Source organism: Gracilinanus agilis, chromosome 4 (genome assembly GCF_016433145.1).
Source record: "Gracilinanus agilis isolate LMUSP501 chromosome 4, AgileGrace, whole genome shotgun sequence".
NCBI lineage: Eukaryota > Metazoa > Chordata > Mammalia > Didelphimorphia > Didelphidae > Gracilinanus > Gracilinanus agilis.
Window position 1 is genome coordinate 308,216,005 of NC_058133.1, and position 22,498 is coordinate 308,238,502.

The window sequence follows — 22,498 nt, forward strand, 5'->3', positions numbered from 1 at the left end:
CTGTTATGCAATACTAGATTAACCATCATTACACAATCCTCATAAAATATAAAAAACCAGAACGAGAGTGACCAAATACATATTACAGTACAGTTCATTTTAATGTGAAATCGTAATAATGTACCTGTCAAACCTCTGCAAATGATTTATAAAGCAAAGATGAGCAATCATTATAGACATTATTAAAAGGAAAAAAGTAAAGAGAAGACAACTTTCTAATTAAAAAAGACATAAGTAAAATTAAATTATCTTATAACATTCTAAAATTAGACATTTATGAAGAAGATAACATTTGAAAATATTTAGCAACATCACCTTTCCCTAAAGTGCCACTTAAAGATACTACTTTTACCTTGGTATTTACTTAGTATCTTATTTATACCTTCTTTCAACAGGTCACATCCACACGAACCTTTCTAGGTTACTCTTAAAATGACCATAAGTAAATCTGCACTATTACAATGTTTTGTTTTTATAAACTGGGAAGTCTGCACTGCAGAAACAAGTAGTTTGGATTCCATTATGAGCACAGAGATAAAGAACCAAAAATGAGGATCGAAGGAGAGGGGCAGACATGTGGAGTCTAGGAGGCCATAACCCCAAGCCTTTATTGGTACCAGAGGACAGGTAAGGAGTCAAGCATTCTAAATGGAAAAACAATCACTCATCTTAATATTAACATAACTGTTTTATTGTTGTTAGGATAGCTAAAATTCTTACTAGAAATTACAAGAAGGGTAGAGGCTTTGGGGCTGCACATGCAGATTAAAGGTAAAAAAAAAGTATTTTATAATTTTGAAAAAAAAAAAGTAAGTATCCTAAAAACTTAACAGCTTATTTTAATGAGCCCACAAGGGAACCAACTAGATGGATTATTCATTATCCTATCTACATGTTTTTTGCTTCTTTTAGAAGCAGCACAAGACAGTAAAAAGGGCATTAGATGGGGAATTAGAAGACAACAGCTACAGTTCCTGGTTTCATGCTGCTGGGGACAAGGTCTCTGACTATGATTCTCACAGTCATCATTATTATTGATACTCTTGATTTAAATACAAACCCTTTTCATGGATCATAATGGAGAGAGAAAAGTGAAATGACAGCGCTAATGACTTTTATTACATAAGATTAGTAGCAACATTTGCCACATGGCTTTTCCCATCACCATTGATATCCTTCTCTAATCAATTCAGTATCTCAAACAACTGATACTTAACTTGTCCCACATGTAGCAAATGTCTTCCTCCAGGTCTCCTAATCCTATGATTTGGAGTCTCCATTTGCCAAAGTAACTCGATTTTAGCTTTCCACAGTCTCTATCCCCTATATTACATATGTGTGCATACATACACATAATACATATTTTAAATACACATATACACACACATATATATCTCCCATTAAATTTTTCATCTTTATGTGGCGGGAGCAGTTGTGTCCCAAAGGCTTTGTTCTGAGCCCTTATCTATTGACATTCTCTCCCAATGATCTTTTTTTTGTAGATCACTCCTACAATTATATATTCAGGGTTAATTCCTCTAATATAACAATATCATATCACAAACTGTATACTACATACATCCACCTGGATATTATTAACAATTTCAAAGTTAATGTGTCCAAAAAGAAATATCCACTAAACCTGCTTCTCCTCTAAATATCTCTATTTCTTAAGGGTATCACTATCCTCTAAAATTACCTAGATTTTTAAAATTAGAACTTTAAATCTTCCTTGTTCCTTACTTGTCCATTCTTGCCCTCTCCCTCACTCAAACAACTGCCAAGTTGGATCAATTCTACCTGTATCTCTCATTTTCATCTACCTTCTATCCATGATTCCATATATTGATTTTATTCTTTCATAGGTGGTATACCTACCACCCTAATTGATGCCTTTACCAGACTTACTAAAAAAAATTTCTAAACTGGTTGTCCTGCCTCCAGAATTCCTTTTCTATCATCCATTCTTAAAGCTAGCAAAATAATCTTTTTAAGGACCAAGTTAACATATACTAATATGGATGCAAAATCATTCAGTGGCCTCCTATTATCTCTAGGATCACATATAAGCTTCTCCTCTACAAGTGTTTTTAGTACCTCCCTTTTTATCCTTAGTATACATTATTGTCCTTTGATCCACCTCCTAACAAAACTTGATCTCTTCTCTACATTTAGCATTTTATTTCTAACCTCTGTACTCTTATTTGCCTAACATAAACACCATGCCTAGAACTCCTGGAGGGCAGGTACTGCTTCATTTTTGTCAGTTTATGCTGGCTTCTCCCATCTTCTGTCTATGTTATCCCCCTTACCTCTTGGCAAGGTTTGGGTGTTTGAATTTATCTCTTCTTCACTGATGCTAACAACAGTCACCACCTCACATTTATGTAGCATATTTAGTTAAAAAAGCACTTTGAATTTTTTTGTTTGATCTTCATCATAACCTAGTGAGATGGGTAATATAAAAATCATGCCCATTTTACTTATGAAGAGACCAACAGGCAGAAAAGGGAAATAAATCACACCTGAGGGGCACAATTAGGAAAAAGAACTGTGAAAAAATGATTCGTTGACCCCCAAATCCAATTTCTGACCATGACACTACATTCCTTTGTTCTTTCTATGGCCTCAATATTACTTCTATGTTATTTTTAACATACTTTTGTACTCTGCTCTGAAAATAAGCATTTTTTTTTTGTTGTTGCTTTTAAAAGAGAAAAACATTCTACCTTCAATTCAATAGAAATAACATTAGTGAGGCACTGGAAGAATTGAGTTCTAGGCTTAAGTTTTGCTACTAGTTATTTGGACTACAGACAACTCAAAAAATGTCCTAGGCTTTTCTCATCAGAATAATACAGAATTGGACTAGATGGCATTTAAAGTTCCTTCTATGTCTAAAATTGTCTTTTATTCTTCATTATAAAATGCTTTTTGGTTGATGTGCTTTTTATATGCTGGTCAGCAGCCTTTTTAAAATTTCCCACTTGAGCCCATGCTATTTTTTTCAAATATATAGTTTTACATTCATGCTTTGAAAGATACAAGTATTTGATATCATGCCTACCATATCTTGGACAATGAATCACTGTAGCAAGGCTATTTTCAGTCAGAGAAGATTATCATCACAAAGATTTATTTGAATGGAATGAGAATATTACACAGTTCTATTGATTTCTAATAATATATTTTGAAATTCTTAAAACAAGCTGTCACCTATAAAGTTTTTTTTTACTTTTTTTGTATCCTTTGATCAAAATCCAGATATTGTTTCCAAAAATAAATAACTCTAAGAATGTTTCCCATTATAATTCATATATATATATAGATATACACATACATACATTTATATATGTGTGTGTATGTGTGTGTGTATAAAATTCTGAGGCTGATTTCCTTAGTTAAGTCTATTCTAGTAATTTATAAGCCAAATTCCTATTTCTCTTTCCAGTGAAACTGCCAACATCACACTCTAGTTAGAGACTTGTTTTTTTTTTTTAATTCCTGTGGTTTAACACATTAGTTACTTTTAGAATCATAGACTAACTTTTGATATTTTAGCCCCCCTTTCTAGTGATGTAATTTTGTAGGAAGAGTTTCAAGGTAAAGTTTATCCTTAAAGAAAATTGAGAAATGCCCCTGTCCTTAAAAAAAAAAAAAAAAAAAGACAGTACAAGTCTCCTCAACTAGAGAATTGTTTAATTAAAAGGAATCTGTAACAATCAAGTTTAGAAATAAAATAGCTTGATTATATAAACCAGGTTTTTCAGTGCCCAAAAGAGACAGGACCTGTTACCTAACAGGAAAAAAAAAATTGCAAAAATCAAGCTGATAAAAGACAAAAAAAAAAAAAAAAAAAAAAAAAAAAAAAAAAAAAAAAAAAAAGGTTTTAGGATTGTTGAACATTTGGTATTTATTCTATCATATACTAGTGTCTAATTGCAGCACAGAAGTGGTTCTTTGTAGTTGAAGGTTGTGCCAAAGAAGTACAGGATCTGCTTGGTTTTACCTAATAGGCAAGACTTTTATAGAGGGGCTAACCATATTATGGCAGCCTGAACTACATTGAGAGGCAGAGGATCTGGATTTCACTTAAAAAAAAGAAAAAGAATTAGTTTTACTTTTAAAAAAGGCTAAAGTTCTGACTAAGATAGGAATGAGGGATTAGAGATATGGCCATGCTAGAGTAAAAAAATTTTTTTTAACTTCAATTTTAATATCTTTAACTTCTTAATAAAGATTTTTTTCCTTCTTTTTTCAAAATCAAACTACTTTCTTGCTGCAAAAATAGACCAAAATTTTGAGGATTTTATGGTTAAATTGGTGGTACCAAGAGTGAAAGTACTATAAAAAATCCTTTGTGGCAATAGCTATGGTTTATGTTAAGGAGGCTTTCTTTCAACTTTCTAAGGGCATATAGCGAAATACAAATATGAGACATTCCCTCTCCTCATGGACCTTAGAAACTAGTAATAGAGAGGAAATATTTAGAAATGTGAAATTACAATAAAATATAAATTTTAGTTTGGAAGAAGGGATTATTTCCAAGTGATGTTAGGAAAATCAGGAAGGAAGGTTTAACAGAGAAGGTCTAAAAAAACACAAGCAAGAATTAAGAGTCTGAGGTAGAAATGGTGGGGGGGGCATTCTAAATGAAACCTATACACCAAATGTTAACATATTATCAAATATTAATTGACAAATGAGTGCTAAAGAGGATGTGTGCCGTGCCAGAGGAGTTCAAAGTAGGGAAGAGGAAAAAAAGATTACTATATTATATTGTTGAAGACCAAGAGTTTTTGTTGTTGTTGTTGTTGTTGTTGTTGTTGTTGTCAAACCAGGAACTATAAGGCAACTATGTTTAGGACAAAGTCATAAAGAAGATTATAAGCCATATTTTAAAAAGGGAGAAGCTAATTTAAAATAGAGGTTGGCAGTCCATCACATTTTGAGGGGCAGAGTAATTTAGAAAAAAAGGGAAGAGCACTGTTTTTAGAGTCAGATGACCTGAGTTCAAAATATGGCTTTGAAACTTACTTATCTGTGTGACAATTGGCAAAATTACCAAAAAACTAGAAATGAATAAGTTTTTCTTTAGTATAGCAAATAGCATTTATTTAAATCTAAGAGCAAAAGTCAGCAAAGTAGGGGTAGCAACCCAGATGAACTTGCCCAACGTTTACCTCAAAGTAACTTTAAAATAAAACATCAGATCAAATTCTGAAGTGGTTGATCCCACAAAAGGTTGAAGTGAGACATTTCTTTAGTCCAACAAAAAGGAGCCTCCTGGAGGTCTCCAAGAGAGTTCTGTGACCTAAGGGTTAAGGTCAATCTGGAGAACATAAGATTTGATAACACTGAGACTTGGAGGTGGCTGTGACAGCAGCAGCAGCTTCAGGAGTTCTTAGCCCAAAGACAATTAAGGGGATCAGATGACTAATTAGAGAGTACAGGACATCCTGAGCTGGAATGGGGCACAAGAAATGCTGTATTTCCCCATATGCAGTTCTAGATGACAGTTCAAGGAGAAGGAGGTACACTAGTGCTTGTAGCTACAGGAAAGCAGAAGCCCTTTCTGAGTAAAGATCAAAGCTCAGAGAAGGAAAGTAGTGATCATACTTTTTTCCTGAGACCATGCCATGTTGGAAGCATTGAAAACTTAAAAGATTCACAGAGCTAGCTCTAAAAATAGCAGAATGAAAAAGGTTGAAGCTTGGAACAGAGATTCCCTAAATACAATTTTAACACAAAGTTCAAAGTCAAGAAATAGGTTAGAAAAATGAGCAAATAATAATAAAAAAAATAATTTATTTTTAAAAGCTCCTATGATGACAGAAAGTCAAAATACAAATTCTGAAGAAGATAATTTGAACACAGCTACATCTAAAGTCTCAAAGAAAAATGCAAACAACATAAGGCCAACAAGAATACCTGGAAGAGTTAAAAAAAGACTTTGGGGTTAAGACGGCGGCAGAGTGAAAAGCAGCTGCTTAATCTCTCCTAACCAAAGCATATAGGACTCCTCAAGGGGACATAAAAACAAATCCAGACGAACGAAGGGATCCCAAAACAGGGCACAGCAACACTGAAGGTACGTGGAATCGGGGCATTTCCACCCTATAAAGGGTGAAACAGCTCTCATTAGAGCGTGAGCTGAGCAACCCCTTCCCACACCCCCCACACCACCTACAGTGCCAAGACCAGCACACAAGAGTTAAAGCAGGTTTGGGCCACCCATTAAGTCACTGGCAGCTCCAGGGCCTGTTCCTGAGAGCAGCAAGACTTAGGACCCCAAGAGGCTAAAGAACGCACGGACTTTGAAAACAAACCTTGAGCGCCAGCTCGGGTGAAGGCATTGACTTAGGCTCGGAAAAGGATCTTGAGCGCAGGCTTGGACCTCTAGTGGGGACCCTGTGCAGACAGGAGCACGGCTGTGGAAGCAGCGCTCTGAGACTGTTGAAGGAGCCTTGGGCAGAGGGGAAGGTGGGGGGACCACCAGGAAGCTTGACCCCGAGAACAACAAGACCTTAGACCTCGGGATCCTAGAGAGCGCAGACAGACCCCGAGTGTGAGGATAAGGCTAAGAAGGCGCAGGGCTAAAAATGGCAAGCCAAAATCGGGAAACCCAGAAGAAAAAGATCATCAAAAAGAAATCTGTAACACTCAACAACTTTTACACAGAGAAAATCCAGACAACAGAGCAAACAGTACAGGAGAAAAAACAAGTAATCATATCCAAACCTTCTGAAAATAATGAAAACTGGTCACAAGCTATTGAAGAGTTCAAATCTGAGATGATGAGAAAGATGGAAGAGATCTGGCAAGAAAATAACAGTTTAAAAGGCAGAATTTTGCAATTGGAAAGTGAGGCTCAGAAATCAAATGAACTGATGAGCAAATTGAACACCAGAAATGACCAAATTGAAAAGGAAAACCAAAAGATTATAGCCAAAAACCAGTACCTAAAGGCTAGAATTGAGCAATTAAAAGCTAATTATCTCTCAAGACAGCAAGAAAAATAAAACAAAGTCAAAAGACTGATGAAATAGAAGGAAACATGAAATATCTCAATGAGAAAATGACAGACCAAGAAAACAGGTCTAGAAGAGACAATCTGAGAATCATTGGCCTTTCTGAAAAAGCAGAAATTAATAGAAATTTGGACTCCATACTAAAAGAAATTATTCAAAAAAATTACCCTGAAGTTCTACAAGAGGGCAATATAGACATTGAAAGGATCCATAGATCACCCTCTACACTAGACCCAGAAAAGACAACCCCCAGGAATATAATAGCCAAATTCAAGAGCTTCCAAGTAAAAGAAAAAATCTTACAAGAAGCCAGAAAAAGACAATTCAAATATCAAGGAGCACCAATCAGGATCACACAGGATATGGCAGCATCCACAAAAAAAGACCGCAAGGCTTGGAATATTATATTCAGAAAGGCAAGAGAACTGCGTCTTCAACCACGGATCACCTACCAATCCAAACTAACTATACACTTCCAGGGGAAAGTATGGGCATTCAATAAGATAGAGGATTTCCAAGTATTTGCACAGAAAAGACCAGGTCTAAATGGAAAGTTCGATATCCAACCACAAAAATCAAGAGAAACATGAAAAGGCAAATAAGAAAAAGAGGGGAAAGAAAGAAAACTCTTATTTTTTAAATTTGCCTCTTTAAGGCCTTCAATAAGATCTAATTATCTGTATTCCTATGTGGAGAAACACTATGTGTAATTCTCTGTAGTGAGCTCTATTCATTATTATAGTATTCACTATTATAGTAATCAGAAGAATAATTCATAGGGAGAGGTTGGAATACTAAATGGTCTAAGATAATATGGGGGGTGGGAAAGAGGGGGGTGAATAGTAGGGGCACCAAGAGAAACTTGAATGAATAAGAAAAATAGGATATTCTATTACACACAAAGATGGCATGGGAAAGGGAGGGGATGAATACTATTGTAAGAAGGAGATGAAGAGAGCATCAAGAGGTAATATTTAAACCTTACTCTCAGTGTAATTAACCCGGAGAGGGAAGAGTAGCTATATCCATTGGGATATAAAACTCTATCTAACTCTACTGAGAAAGCCAGAAGGGATAAACCAAGGGGAACAGGGGAGTGGGGCGGTCAAAAAAGGGAGAGGAGAAGAAGGGGGAGGGAATTCATTAGGCCTTTACAAACAAAAAGAGGGGAATAATAAGGGAGGGGGTAGAAAGGGAAATTAATCAAGGGAGGGGAAAAGGGTTACTGGCTTAAAGCAAAACACTGGTTTAAAAGGAAAGGGTGTAAGAAGAAGGAGTAGAACTAGGAGAGGATACCAAAATGTCAGAGAATGCACAACTGATAATTATAACTCTGAATGTGAATGGGATGAACTCGCTCATAAAATGGAAGCAAACAGCAGAGTGGATTAGAAACTAAAATCCTACCATATGTTGCCTACAAGAAACACATATGAGGTGGGTGGACATACACAAGTTTAAGGTTAAGGGCTTGAGTAAAATCTTTTGGGCATCAAAAAAGAAAAAGAAGGCAGGAGTGGCTATTATGATTTCTGACAAAGCCAAAGTAAAATTAGATATGATTAAAAAAGACAGGGAAGGTCATTACATCCTGATTAAAGGCAGTATAGACAATGAGGAAATAACATTGCTCAATATGTATGCACCAAGTGGCATAGTATCCAAATTCATAAAGGAGAAACTGGCAGAGCTCAAGAAGGAAATAGATAGTAAAACCATACTAGTGGGAGATCTAAATATTCCTCTTTCAGATCTAGATAAATCAAACTAAAAATAAGTAAGAAAGAGGTAAGAGAGGTGAATGAAGTCCTAGAAAAATTAGATTTAATTGATATGTGGAGAAAAATAAATAGGGACAAAAAGGAATACACCTTCTTTTCAGCTACACATGGTACATTCACAAAGATTGACCTTGTAATAGGGCACAGAAACATTGCAAACAAATGCAAAAGAGAAGAAATAATAAATGTAACCTTCTCAGATCATAATGCAATAAAAATAATAATTAGAAAGGGCACCTGGACAGGCAAATCAAAAACTAATTGGAAATTAAATAATATGATACTCCAAAACCAGCTAGTCAAAGAAGAAATCATAGAAACAATCAACAATTTCATTGAAGAGAATAACAATGATGAGACATCCTACCAAACTCTGTGGGATGCAGCCAAGGCGGTACTCAGGGGGAAATTTATATCCTTTAGTGCACATATTAACAAATTAGGGAGGGCAAAGATTAATTAATTGGGAATGCAACTTAAAAAACTAGAAAGCAAGCAAATTAAAAATCCCCAGATGAAAACTAAATTAGAAATATTAAAAATCAACGGAGAAATTAATAAAATCGAAAGTAAAAGAACTATTGAATTAATAAATAAGACTAGAAGCTGGTATTTTGAAAAAACAGATAAAATAGACAAAATACTGGTCAATCTAATTAAAAAAAGGAAAGAAGAAAACCAAATTGACAGTATCAAAGATGAAAAGGGAGACCTCACCTCTAATAAGGGGAATTAAGGCAATCATTAAAAACTATTTTGCCCAATTATTTGGCAATAAATATAACAATCTAGGAGATATGGATGAACATATACAAAAATATAAATTTCCTAGATTAACAGCAGAAGAAATAGAATACCTAAATAATCCCATAGCAGAAAAAGAAATTGAACAAGCCATCAAAGAACTTCCTAAGAAAAAAATCGCCAGGGCCTGATGGATTCACAAGTGAATTTTATCAGACATTCAAAGAGCAACTAATCCCAATACTATACAAATTATTTGATATGATCAGCAAAGAAGGAGTCCTACCAAATTCCTTTTATGACACAAATATGGTACTGATTCCAAAGCCAGGTAGATCAAAAACAGAGAAAGAAAACTACAGACCAATCTCCCTAATGAACATAGATGCAAAAATCTTAAATAGAATACTAGCAAAGAGACTCCAGCAAGTAATCAAGAGTATCATCCACCATGATCAGGTGGGATTTATACCAGGAATGCAAGGATGGTTCAACATTAGGAAAACCATCCACATAATTGACCATATCAACAATCTAACAAACAAAAATCACATGATTAACTCAATAGATGCTGAAAAAGTCTTTGACAAAATACAGTATCCATTCCTATTGAAAAACACTGAAAAGTATAGGAATAGAATGACCTTTCCTAAAAATAATAAACAGTATATACCTAAAACCATCAACAAGCATCATATGCAATGGGGATGAATTAGAAGCCTTCCCAATAAGATCAGGAGTGAAACAAGGATGCCCATTATCACCTCTATTATTCAACATAGTACTAGAAACACTAGCAGTAGCAATTAGAGAAGAAAAAGAAATTGAAGGTATTAAAATAGGCAATGAGGAGACTAAGCTATCACTCTTTACAGATGATATGATGGTCTACTTAAAAAATCCTAGAGAATCAACTAAGAAGCTTGTAGAAATAATCAACAACTTTAGCAAAGTTGGAGGATACAAAATAAATGCACGTAAATCATCAGCATTTCTGTATATTTCCAACACATCAGAGCAGCAAGAGGTAGAAAGAGAAACACCATTTAAAATCACCCTAGACAATATAAAATACTTAGGAATCTATCTACCAAAACAAACACAGCAATTATATGAAAACAACTACAAAACACTTTTCAAACAATTAAAACTAGATCTAAACAATTGGAAAGCCATTGATTGCTCATGGGTAGGTCGAGCTAACATAATAAAAATGACCATTCTACCCAAATTAATTTACCTATTTAGTGCCATACCTACCTATCAAACTACCAAAAAACTTCTTTACTGAATTAGGAAAAACTATAACAAAGTTCATTTGGAATAACAAAAGATCAAGAATATCAAGGGAAATAATGAAAAAAAAATGTGAAGGAAGGGGGCCTAGAAGTACCAGATATTAAACTATACCATAAAGCAGCAGTCATCAAAACAATATGGTACTGGTTAAGAGACAGAAGGGAGGATCAGTGGAATAGACTTGGGATAAATGACATCAGCAAGACAGTGTATGATAAACCCAAAGAGCCCAACTTTTGGGACATGAATCCACTATTTGACAGAAACTGCTGGGAAATTTGGAAAACAATATGGGAGAGATTAGATCTAGATCAACATCTCACACCCTACACCAAGATAAATTCAGAATGGGTGAACGACTTGAATATAAAGAGGAAAACTATAAATAAGTTAAGTGAACACAGAATAGTATACTTGTCAGATCTCTGGGAAAGAAAAGATTTTAAAACCAAGCAAGAGTTAGAGAAAATTAAAAAATGTAAATTAAATGATTTTGATTATATTAAACTAAAAAGCTTTTGCACAAACAAAAACAATGCAGCCAAAATCAGAAGGGAAACAACAAACTGGGAAAAAATCTTTGTAACAAAAAACTCTGACAGGGTTCTAATTACTCAAATATACAAGGAGTTAAATCAATTGTATAAAAAATCAAGCCATTCCCCAATTGAAAAATGGGCAAGAGACATGAATAGGCATTTTTCAGGTAAAGAAATCAAACATATCAATAAGCACATGAGAAAGTGTTCCAAATCTCTAATAATTAGAGAAATGCAAATCAAAACAACTCTGAGGTATCACCTCACACCTAGCAGACTGGCTAAAATGAAAGAAGGGGAAAGTAATGAATGCTGGAGGGGATGTGGCAAAACTGGGACATTAATGCATTGCTGGTGGAGTTGTGAACTGATCCAACCATTCTGGCTGGCAATTTGGAACTATGTTCAAAGGGTTATAAAAGAATGCCTGCCCTTTGATCCAGCCATACCATTGTTGGGATTGTACCCCAAAGAGATCATAAATAAACAGACTTGTAGAAAAATATTTATAGCCGAGCTTTTTGTGGTGGCAAAAAACTGGAAAAGGAGGGTGTGTCCTTCAATTGGGGAATGGCTGAACAAACTGTGGTATATGCTGGTGATGGAATACTATTGTGCTCAAAGGAATAATAAACTAGAGGAATTCCATGTGAACTGGAAAGACCTCCAGGAATTGATGCAAAGCGAAAGGAGCAGAGCCAGAAGAACACTGTACACAGAGACTGATTTAATATGGTAAAATCGAATGTAATGGACTTCTGTACCAGCAGCAATGCAATGACACAGGACAATTCTGAGGAACTTATGGTAAAGAATGCTACCCACATTCAGAGGAAGAACTGCAGGAGAGGAAACATAGCAAAAAAACAAATGCTTGAACGCATGGGTTGAGGTGGACATGATTGGGGATGTAGACTGGAAACTACCACACCAATGCAACTAACAACAATTTGGAAATAGGTCTTGATCTATGACATGTTAAAACCAGTGGAAATACAGATCTGCAATTGGGGGGGGGGGTTGCGGGAGGTGAAGGGGAAATAAAAAAAATCTTAAGAGAGAGGAAAAATTGTGGGAGAGTGAACAAAAGAGTGATATAAGAATTATAAAAAAGAGAATTAGCAATTTGGTAAAGAGGCACAAAAATACACTGCTGAAAAAGAACTTTTCTATAAGCAAAACTCATCAAATGGAAAAAAAGAGGCACCAAAGCTCACTGAAGAAAATTATTTCTTAAAAATTAAAATTGGGCATACGGAAACTAATGATTCCATAAGATATCAAGAAACAATAAAATAAAGTTAAAACAAAACAAAAAAAAAACAAACAAAAAAACCCAGAATACTTGAAATATCTCATCAGAAAAGCTATTGACCTATAAAACAGATTAAAGAGAGATATTTAAGAATTACCGGACTCCCTGAAAGCCATGATTAAAAAAAAAAGCTAAAAAATCGTATTTCAAAAAATTATAAAAGTAAACTGCCTCAAATCTAAGCCCATGAGGTTAAAATAGAAATTGAAAGAATCTACTGATTACCTTTTGAAAACCTAAAATGAAAAAAACTTCTAAGAATATTATTGCCAAATTATAAGGTTCATAGTTGAAAGAGGAAATTTCAAACATCCAGAAAAAAATCATTCAGATACTTCAGAATCATAGTCAGGATCACAACAAGATTTAGTAACTTTCATGTTAAAAGGGCAGAGAGCTGAGAATATGATATTCCTGAAGACAAAGGATCTTGGAATAAAATTTAAAAATAATTTATTCAGCAAAACTAATTCTTTTTTTGATGGTGGGTGGACATTTAATGAAACGGAAGATTTTTAAGCAGGGAGGGAGAGAGATAGAGAGGGTGGGTAGAGAAGACAGGAAAAAGAGAGAGAAGGGGAGAGAGAGAGAAGAATAAACAAAAAAAATAGGATAGAAAGTAATACATAGATGGCTATCATTAATATGAATGTGTATGGGATGAACTCCCATAAAACAGAATAGAATGCATTACAAATCATTATCTAACAATATGTTATTTACAAGAAATACCTGAAAAAGAAACGTACACATAGAGTTAAAAGAAGGGATGAGGTAAAAAAAGGTAGGAGTAGCAATTATGATCTCAGGCAAAACAAAAGTAAAAATAAACTTAATTAAAAGAGATAAGCGCAGAAATTTCATTTTGCTAAAAATTAATATAGAAAATAAAGACACATTGACCAATTTGGAAGAGCATTCAAATCTTAAAGAAAAAGTTAAATAAGTAATAATAAGAAATAGAAAACAAAAACTATATTAGTTGGGGACTTCAACTTTTCCCTCTGAGAACTAGATAAATCTAAACATAAAATAAATAAGAAGATTAGGGGCAGCTGGGTAGCTCAGTGGAGTGAGAGTCAGGCCTAGAGACAGGAAGTCCTAGGTTCAAACCTGGCCTCAGCCACTTTCCAGCTGTGTGACCCTGGGCAAGTCACTTGACCCCAATTGCCCACCCTTACCACTCTTCCACCTATGAGACAATACACCGAAGTACAAGGGTTTAAAAAAAAAAAAAAGAAGATTAATAGATTTTGGAAAAGAAATGTACATAGTAAAAACAATAATGTATGGTGATCAACTATGAATAACTTAACTATTATCAATCAGTTTATTTAAAAAATTAAAAATAAATAAAAATAAAAAATACATTTATTTTAAATAATTAGAAATTGATTAATTAATGAATTAAAATTTATATATAATAAAAAAAGAAAAGGAAGACCCAACAGTGCAACTAAGTGGTGCAGTGAATAGAGTGCAGAGAGTGGAGAAGGGAAGATTCATCTTCATGAATTCAAATCTGGTCTCAGACATTTGCTAGCTGTGTGACTCTAGGCCAGTCATTTAACTTTGTTTACCTTAGTTTCTTTCTCTGTAAAATGAGGTAGAGGAGGAAATAGCAAACAATTCCAGTTTCTTTAACAAGAAAACCCCTAATAGGGTCACAAATAGACATGACAGAAAAATGAGAGAACAACAATAAGAAATGCTAGACCTAAGAAGAAAACTGAATGGGAATAGAAAAGAGTATATCTTTTTCTCAGCTATGGCATATTCACAAAAAATGACCATGCTTTAAAACCATGCATAAAATCTCATAACCAAATGAAGAAAAGCTTAAATATTATAAAATAAGTCATTCATCAATTAATAAATAATCAAAGATCAAATAATCAAACTAATCAAAATTTTCAGAAGTCACAACAATCTAGAATCATATGAAAAAATGCTCTACATCATTTTTCATTCATTCATTCATTCATTCGTTTGTTTGTTCACTTATTTGTTTATTTATTTTGCTTTTTTTAAACCCTTAACTTCTGTATATTGGCTCCTAGGTGGAAGAGTGATAAGGGTGGGCAATGGGGGTCAAGTGACTTGCCCAGGGTCACACAGCTGAGAAGTGTCTGAGGCCGGATTTCTAAATTACTTTTTAAAAAACTCTTACGTTTAGTCTCAAATCAATACTCTGTATTGGTTCTGTTGTGAGGAAGATTACAACAGTTCCAAAGCAAAAGAGTGGCAAGAGCTAAGCAATGGGTTGGTGGTGAGGGTTAAGTAATTTGCCCAGGGTCACACAGCTGGGAGGTATCTGAGACCAGATTTGAACCATGAACATCGCATCTCTAAGTCTGATTCTCAATCCACTGAGCCACCTAGCACCCTCCTCTAAATCACTATTCATTAGAAAAATACAAATTAAAACATCTTTGAGGTACCACCTTACACCTAACAGATTGGCTCTCATGATAGAAAAGGAAAAAGGCAAATGTTGGAGAGGGTGTTGAAAAATATAGAAACTAATGCACTACTGATTGAGTTATGAACTAGTCCAATCATTTTGGAGATTTGGAACTATGCTCAAAGGCATATAAAACTGTGTAAACCCTTTTACCCAGCAAAACCACTACTATGATTGTATCCAAAAAGGATAAAGGAAAAGAAAAAAAAGGTTTATTCCTAGAAAAATATTTATAGTACCTCTTTCTGTGGTGGCAAAGAATTAGAAACTGAAAGCATGCTCATCAATTGGGGAATGGCTGAACAAGTTGCAGAATGTGACTGTGATGGAATACTATCAAGTTATGAGAAATAACAAACAGGATAGTTTCAGAAATACTTAGGAAGACTTAAATGAATGAATGCAAAGTGAACTGTGCAGATCCAGGAGGATATTATATACAGTAACAGCAATATTGTAATGAAGATAACTTGTGAAAGACTTAGCTACTCTTCAATACAACAATCCAAGATCCAATACCAATGGGCTCACAATGAAAAATGTTATTCACTTCCAGAGAGAGAACTAATGGGACTTAGCATAGAATTAAATATGTGTTTTTTCACTTTATTTTTCTTATTCTTTTTGCAACATGGCTAAAATGGAACCATGTTTTGCATGACTTCACATGTATAATTGATATCACATTTCTTGCCTTTTCAGTGGGTTGGAGAGAACCTGCAGAAAGAGAGGGAGAATTGGAAACTTGAAATTAAAAAAAAAAAAAGAATGTTAGAAAAAATAAAAAAGACTGAGGATAAATGAAAATCTATTTGTGCTAGACTTTATGCTCTCAAAAAGAGGAATAGGAACTAATAAATTGGAAAAACACCAAGGAGAGAAAAAACAAAAAAAAGGGGAGGGGGCTAACAAAAGGGAAGGGGAACTCAGGGAGGCAGGTAAACAGTAGCAAAAACATTTGTGAATAGGGTAAGACCGAAAGGAAAGCAAAACAAGGATATAGAGGGGGGAAAATAAGATGGAAAGATCAGAGGGGAAAAATACTGTACAAAACCACTTTCAGTACTTCTTTTTGTAGTGGTATAAAATTGGAAACTGAGGGGGCATTCATCAGTTGGGGAATGATTGAACAAACTGTAGTATATGGTTGTAATAGAAAACTCTTGTACCATAAGAAATGATGAGGAAACTTGGAAAGATTTATATGAACAGATTTAAAGTGAAATGACCAAAACCAATGGCAATAACAGAAATAATAAATTATGATCAACTATGAAGGACTAAACTATTATCATCAAAACAAGGATCTGAGATAACTTCAAGAGACTCATGATAAAATAATAAAACAAAACAAAAACAACATGCTATCCATAGCCAAAGATGGAACTATTGGAATTTCATTGAAATATCTCCTGGAGATTCTTGATGATATACAGGCCATAGAGAGTCACCTAAATGTTAATATGACTTCAGCAAAACTGTAAGATATAACATAAGAAATCATCAGTACTCCTATATACAACCAACAAAATGCAGCAAGAAGAGCCAGAAAGAGAAATTCATTTAAAAAATAACTACAGAAGCTATAAAATACTTAAGAGTACAATAAGTTTATTCCAAGATTCTCTCAGAAACTATATGAATCTAATTATAAGTTTTTTTGTAGAAATAAAAGATAGACCTAAATAATTGGGAAAATATTAATTGCTCATGGGCAGGTTAGGCCAATTTAATAACAATGACAAAACCATATAATTAATTAATTTCTTCAGTGTTATACCAAACTCCAAAAGAATATTTTGCAAAGCTAGAAAAAAATAAAAAATTCATCTGGAGGAAAAAGAAGTAATAAATCTTAAAGGTAATAATGAAAAACAAAAGTGGGAAGGAAGGTAGTCTTTAGGATTAGATCTCAAAATGCTTTACTCTAAGGCAATAATCTACAGAAATTATTTGGTAGCTAAGAGAAAGAAAGAGGAGAGAGAAAGGAAAGCAGAGAAAAAGATGGAGACAGAAAGAGAGAGACAGAGAGGCCAATCAGCGAAATAATAGTATAATATTTGATAAACTTAAAGAATTCTCCCAGTTATTTGGGAAATATTATTTGACAAAAACTTCTGGACAATTGGACATTTCTCTGCCAGAAACTAGGTTAGACCAAAATTTCACACCATATACCAAGATAAGCTCTGAATGGATATATTACTTATGTATTAGAAGTCATATCATAAAAAAAAAAATTGAGGAGTAAGAAATAAATTTCCTTTTGAATCCATGGAGAGAGAAAGTTTATGACTAAACAAATGACAGGAGCACATGAGATTAAAAAATGGACGATTACAATAATAACAATTAAAAATTAAAAAATTATATTTAATAATTCTTGCACAAACAAATCAAATGCAACTAGAAGAGAAGCATGTTAACTGGGTGAGAAGGGGAATCATTATAAGTACCTCTCATAAAGGTTTCATTTCCAAGATACAGCAGAAATATATTCAAATTCATAAGCCTAAGAGACACTGCCTAATAAGTGGTCAAAAATATAATGAGGCAATTTCTAAAGGAAGAAATCTACTATCAAGAATCATATAAAAATGCTCCAAGTCAATAATTAAGGAAATGCAAATTAAGGCAACTTTGAAATTCTACCTCATGCCTACCAGCCTGGCAAAAATGACAAAAGAAGAAAATCACAAAGGTTAATAAGAGTTGTAAGAAAATAGGTAAAATAGTGTACTAATGGTAAAATTATGAACTCCTCTAGTTACCTAAAAAGCAATTTGGAGCAATGACCAGAAAGCTAATATACTTTGCCTAAGCTATACCTCTACTAGGCCTATACCCTGAAAAGGTTTTAAAAAGAAAAAGGATCCACATGTACAAAAATATTTACAGCAGCTTTTTCTATGGCAGTCAAAAAAATGTAAATTAAGGTGCTCTTCTCCTACTTAACCTACTCTGTTGCTTAAATAAAGTTAAATGCAATGGACAATGATTTAAATGAACTCTATTAGAATACTTTATTATTTTGGAACCTTTAACACCACAAAAATCCTACAATTCAACAATGATCTCACTAATCTTGTTCATTTCTACCTACTAAAGGCAAACTTTTTGATGTAAACATTATCATTTATGAATATCTTTAAAACTCACTTTACATAGGAGAAAACAATAGTTTTAACTATTTTTAGAAATTCTGTTACTATAGCATCTTTCCAATGGGGTTATTCATTAGCACAGGAAATTTCAATTTAAGCATTGATGAATAGCACCGTTTTCTGGAGAATAGCCATTTCCTATACAATAAAAAGGTCTCTGCCATATATACATACATACACCACTAAAAACTGTGCAGATTTACTGTATGTTATCTATTCTGGTTTTTGTAGATACCATTTAACAAAAACCTAACTGGATTTTCCATTGCTCTACTTCCTTCCTAACAGAAGCTGACACAACAAATCAGTCCTGCCAGTTGCTTTCCACATTTCTCCTCTTTCCCCATTTTCATAAATATAAACTCAAAAGTTTTCCTCGGGTGCAGACAATCTATGGCACTTAATCTGAGTATTATGTTGTGTTAGCTAAATGGCCACAAAGTCTCTTCTCATGTGTTCTTTTTCTTCTTCTATCCTACAGTCTTTAATTGAATTGAATTCTTTTCAAAGGCTACTGTGGAGGGTTAAAGATAAAATGTTTGAGGAAATAAAGGTTCAATCTTCCAAGTACATCAATTTATTAAGCAATGAATGAAAATTGCCTAAGAAACAGAAGACAGTCCTAACTTGAGGAATGGGCTTGGACTCTTACCCAGCTAGTAAGTGTCTGAGGTCAGATTTGAACTCAGGAAGATGAATCTTACTGACTTCAGGCTGGGCTTGAAAAGGGAGGGAAGAGAACCAAAACTGCTCTTCAAAAATAACAATGTTCTTTTAATTGCCAAATCTAAAGGCTTTTCTCCACCTTCACCCTTCTTGACTTCGTGCAGCCTTTGACATTGTTGCTCATCTTCTCTTTGATATTTTCTTCTCTCTAGGTTTTCAAGACACTGTTCTTTTATGGTTCTCCTCCTGTATGCTCATCTACTAATGTAGTGGACATTTAAAACTGATGTCTCTTAAACAACTTCAATTAAACCTGGGCAAAAATGAACTCATTATCTTTCCTCCTAAACTTTCCTCTCTTCTAAACTTCCTTATTGTTCAGGGTACCACCATCCTTCTAGCCACAAAGGTTTGCAATCTAGGTTACCATTTTTAGCTCTCCACTGGTACCACTCTCCATAACATCTAGTCAATTCCCATGTCTATTGCCCAGTCTCTCATTTATCTTCAATCTCTTCCTATCTCCTGGCTGCTTCCCTACAACCTATAAACATGTCCATGTCTCCACCTCTCAAAATTCTCACTTTGTGTTAAACTCCTTGAGGAGGCAGTGTACAATAAATGTCATCACATCACAAGTGCCTTACATTCTAGCAGACACTTAATAGTCAATTGACTCCTAGATGACTGTAAAAGCCTGCTGTTTGGTCCCCCTGCCTCAAGTCTTTATCTACTCTAGTTCATGTTCCACTAAGCTGTTAAATTTATCTTACTAAAGTACAAGTGTGAGCATGCTATCCCTTACCCTTCATGCCCTATATACTTAGTTAGCCTCTTATTACCTTTAGGATCAAGTATAAAATCCCCTGTTTGACATTCAGAGGCCTTCAGAAATTGGATCCCTCTGAGTTCTGGTCTTCTTTCATCTCATTCTCCCCTCCATGCCATGAATTCTGCAGTCCAGTGATACTAGACCCTTTGCTGTTCTTCTCATAGGATACTCCATCACCTGATTGTATTTTCATTGGTTGTCCCCCACGCCTAGAATTCTCTCTCTCTTCATCTTTACCTCTTGGCTTCTCTAGATGTTGAAGTCTTGGCTTAAATTCTACCTTCCAGAAAAACCCTTTCCAGATTCCCCATAATTCTAATGTTTTCCCTCTGTTGATTATCTCCAATTTGTCCTATAAGTTTCTTGTTTGTATGAAGTTGTTTTCATCTTGTCTCCCCATAAAACTGAGTTAACTCCTTCAGAGTAGCATTTAAAATTTCCTTTTCTTTAATCCGTAGAACTTAGCATAGTGCCTTATACATGAGCAGGTATGTAATAAATTCTTGCTGATTTCTTGGAGTCAGGAAGACTTGGATTCAAATTCTGCCTCAGATCCTTGCTAGCTATGTGATCAGGACAAGACACTTCATTTCTAGAGCCTAAATTTCCTCCTCTGTGAAACAGGAAAAAATAGCATCATCTTAAGAGGACTGTTATGAGTAGCAAATAAGACAATATATAAAAGGAATTCTGCAAACTTTAAAGAGCTGTATAAATGTGAGCTATTATTATGATGATCCTCCTCAGTCTAATTACATTCCTCTGGGCACTCTCCAACTTACAAAAGTCAGTGCTTAAATCTGGTGTCCAGAATTTAACACAATACTCCAGATATAGGCTACCCAAGACAGAGAAGAACAAGACACTAAATAACCTTCTGAATTTTGAATGTGAGACCTCTTTTAATGAAGTGTAGCTTAGACTGCATTGGCTCTAGCTGACAAATAACAACAATAACTCACAGGGAGCTTGCATTTCATTTGAAGTTCCAGATCTTTTCTAGATAAAAATTTTGCATATGTAGTTATGCTTCCCCATCCCACCTCCTGCCACTTATTTCACACTTATCCATATTAAGTTTTATCATATTAGATTTGGCCCAATGTTCCTGTCTGTCAAGACACCTATAATTGTTATGGTGCTTGGCCAGTGTCACATAGCTAGTTAAGACCAGAAGACTAGAAAGTTTGGCCTTCCATACTACAAACCCCAAACTAGCTACCACACTGGGTTGCCTCTAACTAGAAAAATGAACAGAGTGAATCAAACAAATACTCCAAATGACTGATTCTATGCATCTGGTATTTACTTATTCTTAATCTAAAAACAAAAGATTTGTATATTGAATTTTAACTCAATGGTAAACCCCATCCCCTTTTAAAAATTCTTTGCTCTGTATTTAGCATGGATTTATGATGCCCAAATATTTAAAAGTATTTGACAAAAGTCTCTCACCTACTGGAGCATCTGCATCACAGTTCTTTGGCACAGATAGTGTATCATTCCCTTTGTGGTCAATATATGTTGCATTACTCTGGAGGAAAAAGAAAAATAGGATACAAATTATTTAATGGATTATTATACTTTTAATGACTTTTAATGTTTTCATAGAAATGCTAAAATCTTAATGTCAAATTTCATAGAGAAGAGAAACAAAAAAGAATCAAAGCAACTTAAACAAAAGAAGCATTGATGGAACAGGAGTTAAAGGATTTCTAATGGAATATAGCTAGAGGGGCAACTAGGTGCTTCAGTGGATAAAGTGCTGACTGTGGAAATAAGACTTAAGTTAAAATCTTACCAGACATTTACTAGCTATGTGAAATTGGGCAAATAACTTAACCTTTGTCTTAATCCAATGGAGAAGAAATGGTAAACCATTTTATTATCTTTGTCAAGAAAACCCTATAAATGGTAATAGCACACAGGGTCACAAAGAGTCAGACACAAATGAATACTAAAAATAGCTTAAATAGATATGCTATAAACTCCTGTGAATAATTCATAATTCATTGTAACATAATAATATTATACAATATCACTAGTTACAATGCATTGTTATACTGATTTACATATGAGTTATGTAGTACAAATAATGCTTACATAGTAACCTACTTTAAGTTTATATCATTTGCCAGACAATAGCAACCCAAGATACAAAGCCCTAAAAGTAGCAATGAACCTATTCAATGACACAAAGGCCATGAAATGACAGGTCAAATTTTTTTGCTTGTTTTTTATTAAACCCTTACCTTTCATCTTGGAATCAATACTGTGTATTGTTCCAAGGCAGAAGAGTGGTAAAGGTAACACAGTTGGGAAGTATCTGAGGCCAGATTTGAACCTAGGACCTCTTGTCTCTAACCTGGCTCTCAATCCACTGAGCTACCCAGCTGCCCCCTCAAAATTTGTTTTTAATGCCATTCTTTTCCTCTTTCTAAAATTTCTTTTGCCAATTATCTTTAGCCTTGTTCCTCCTCTTTCTAACCTTGATAAATAATATATGAACTATGAGCTTTGGAAACATTAAAATCCTATAGTCTTTAGCTATCTGCAATGTATTACCTTATGAGATCTGACCTCTCCCTACAGAATACCATTTTCCCAAAAGTATCATTCCCTCTTTCCATAAGTATTTAAGTATTAGGCAAAGTGATTCTAAT

General features: G+C 34.4%; 1 protein-coding gene across 1 annotated transcript in view; it reads right to left on the bottom strand.

The window, feature by feature from the left end:
* Window positions 1-22,498, bottom strand: part of LMBRD1 (LMBR1 domain containing 1) — a 210,764-nt gene that overhangs the window by 10,267 nt on the left and 177,999 nt on the right. Inside the window, exon 14 of the mRNA XM_044676019.1 lies at window positions 21,291-21,369. Coding sequence (XP_044531954.1) covers window positions 21,291-21,369 — 79 coding nt within the window. The remainder of the gene's footprint in view (window positions 1-21,290; window positions 21,370-22,498) is intronic.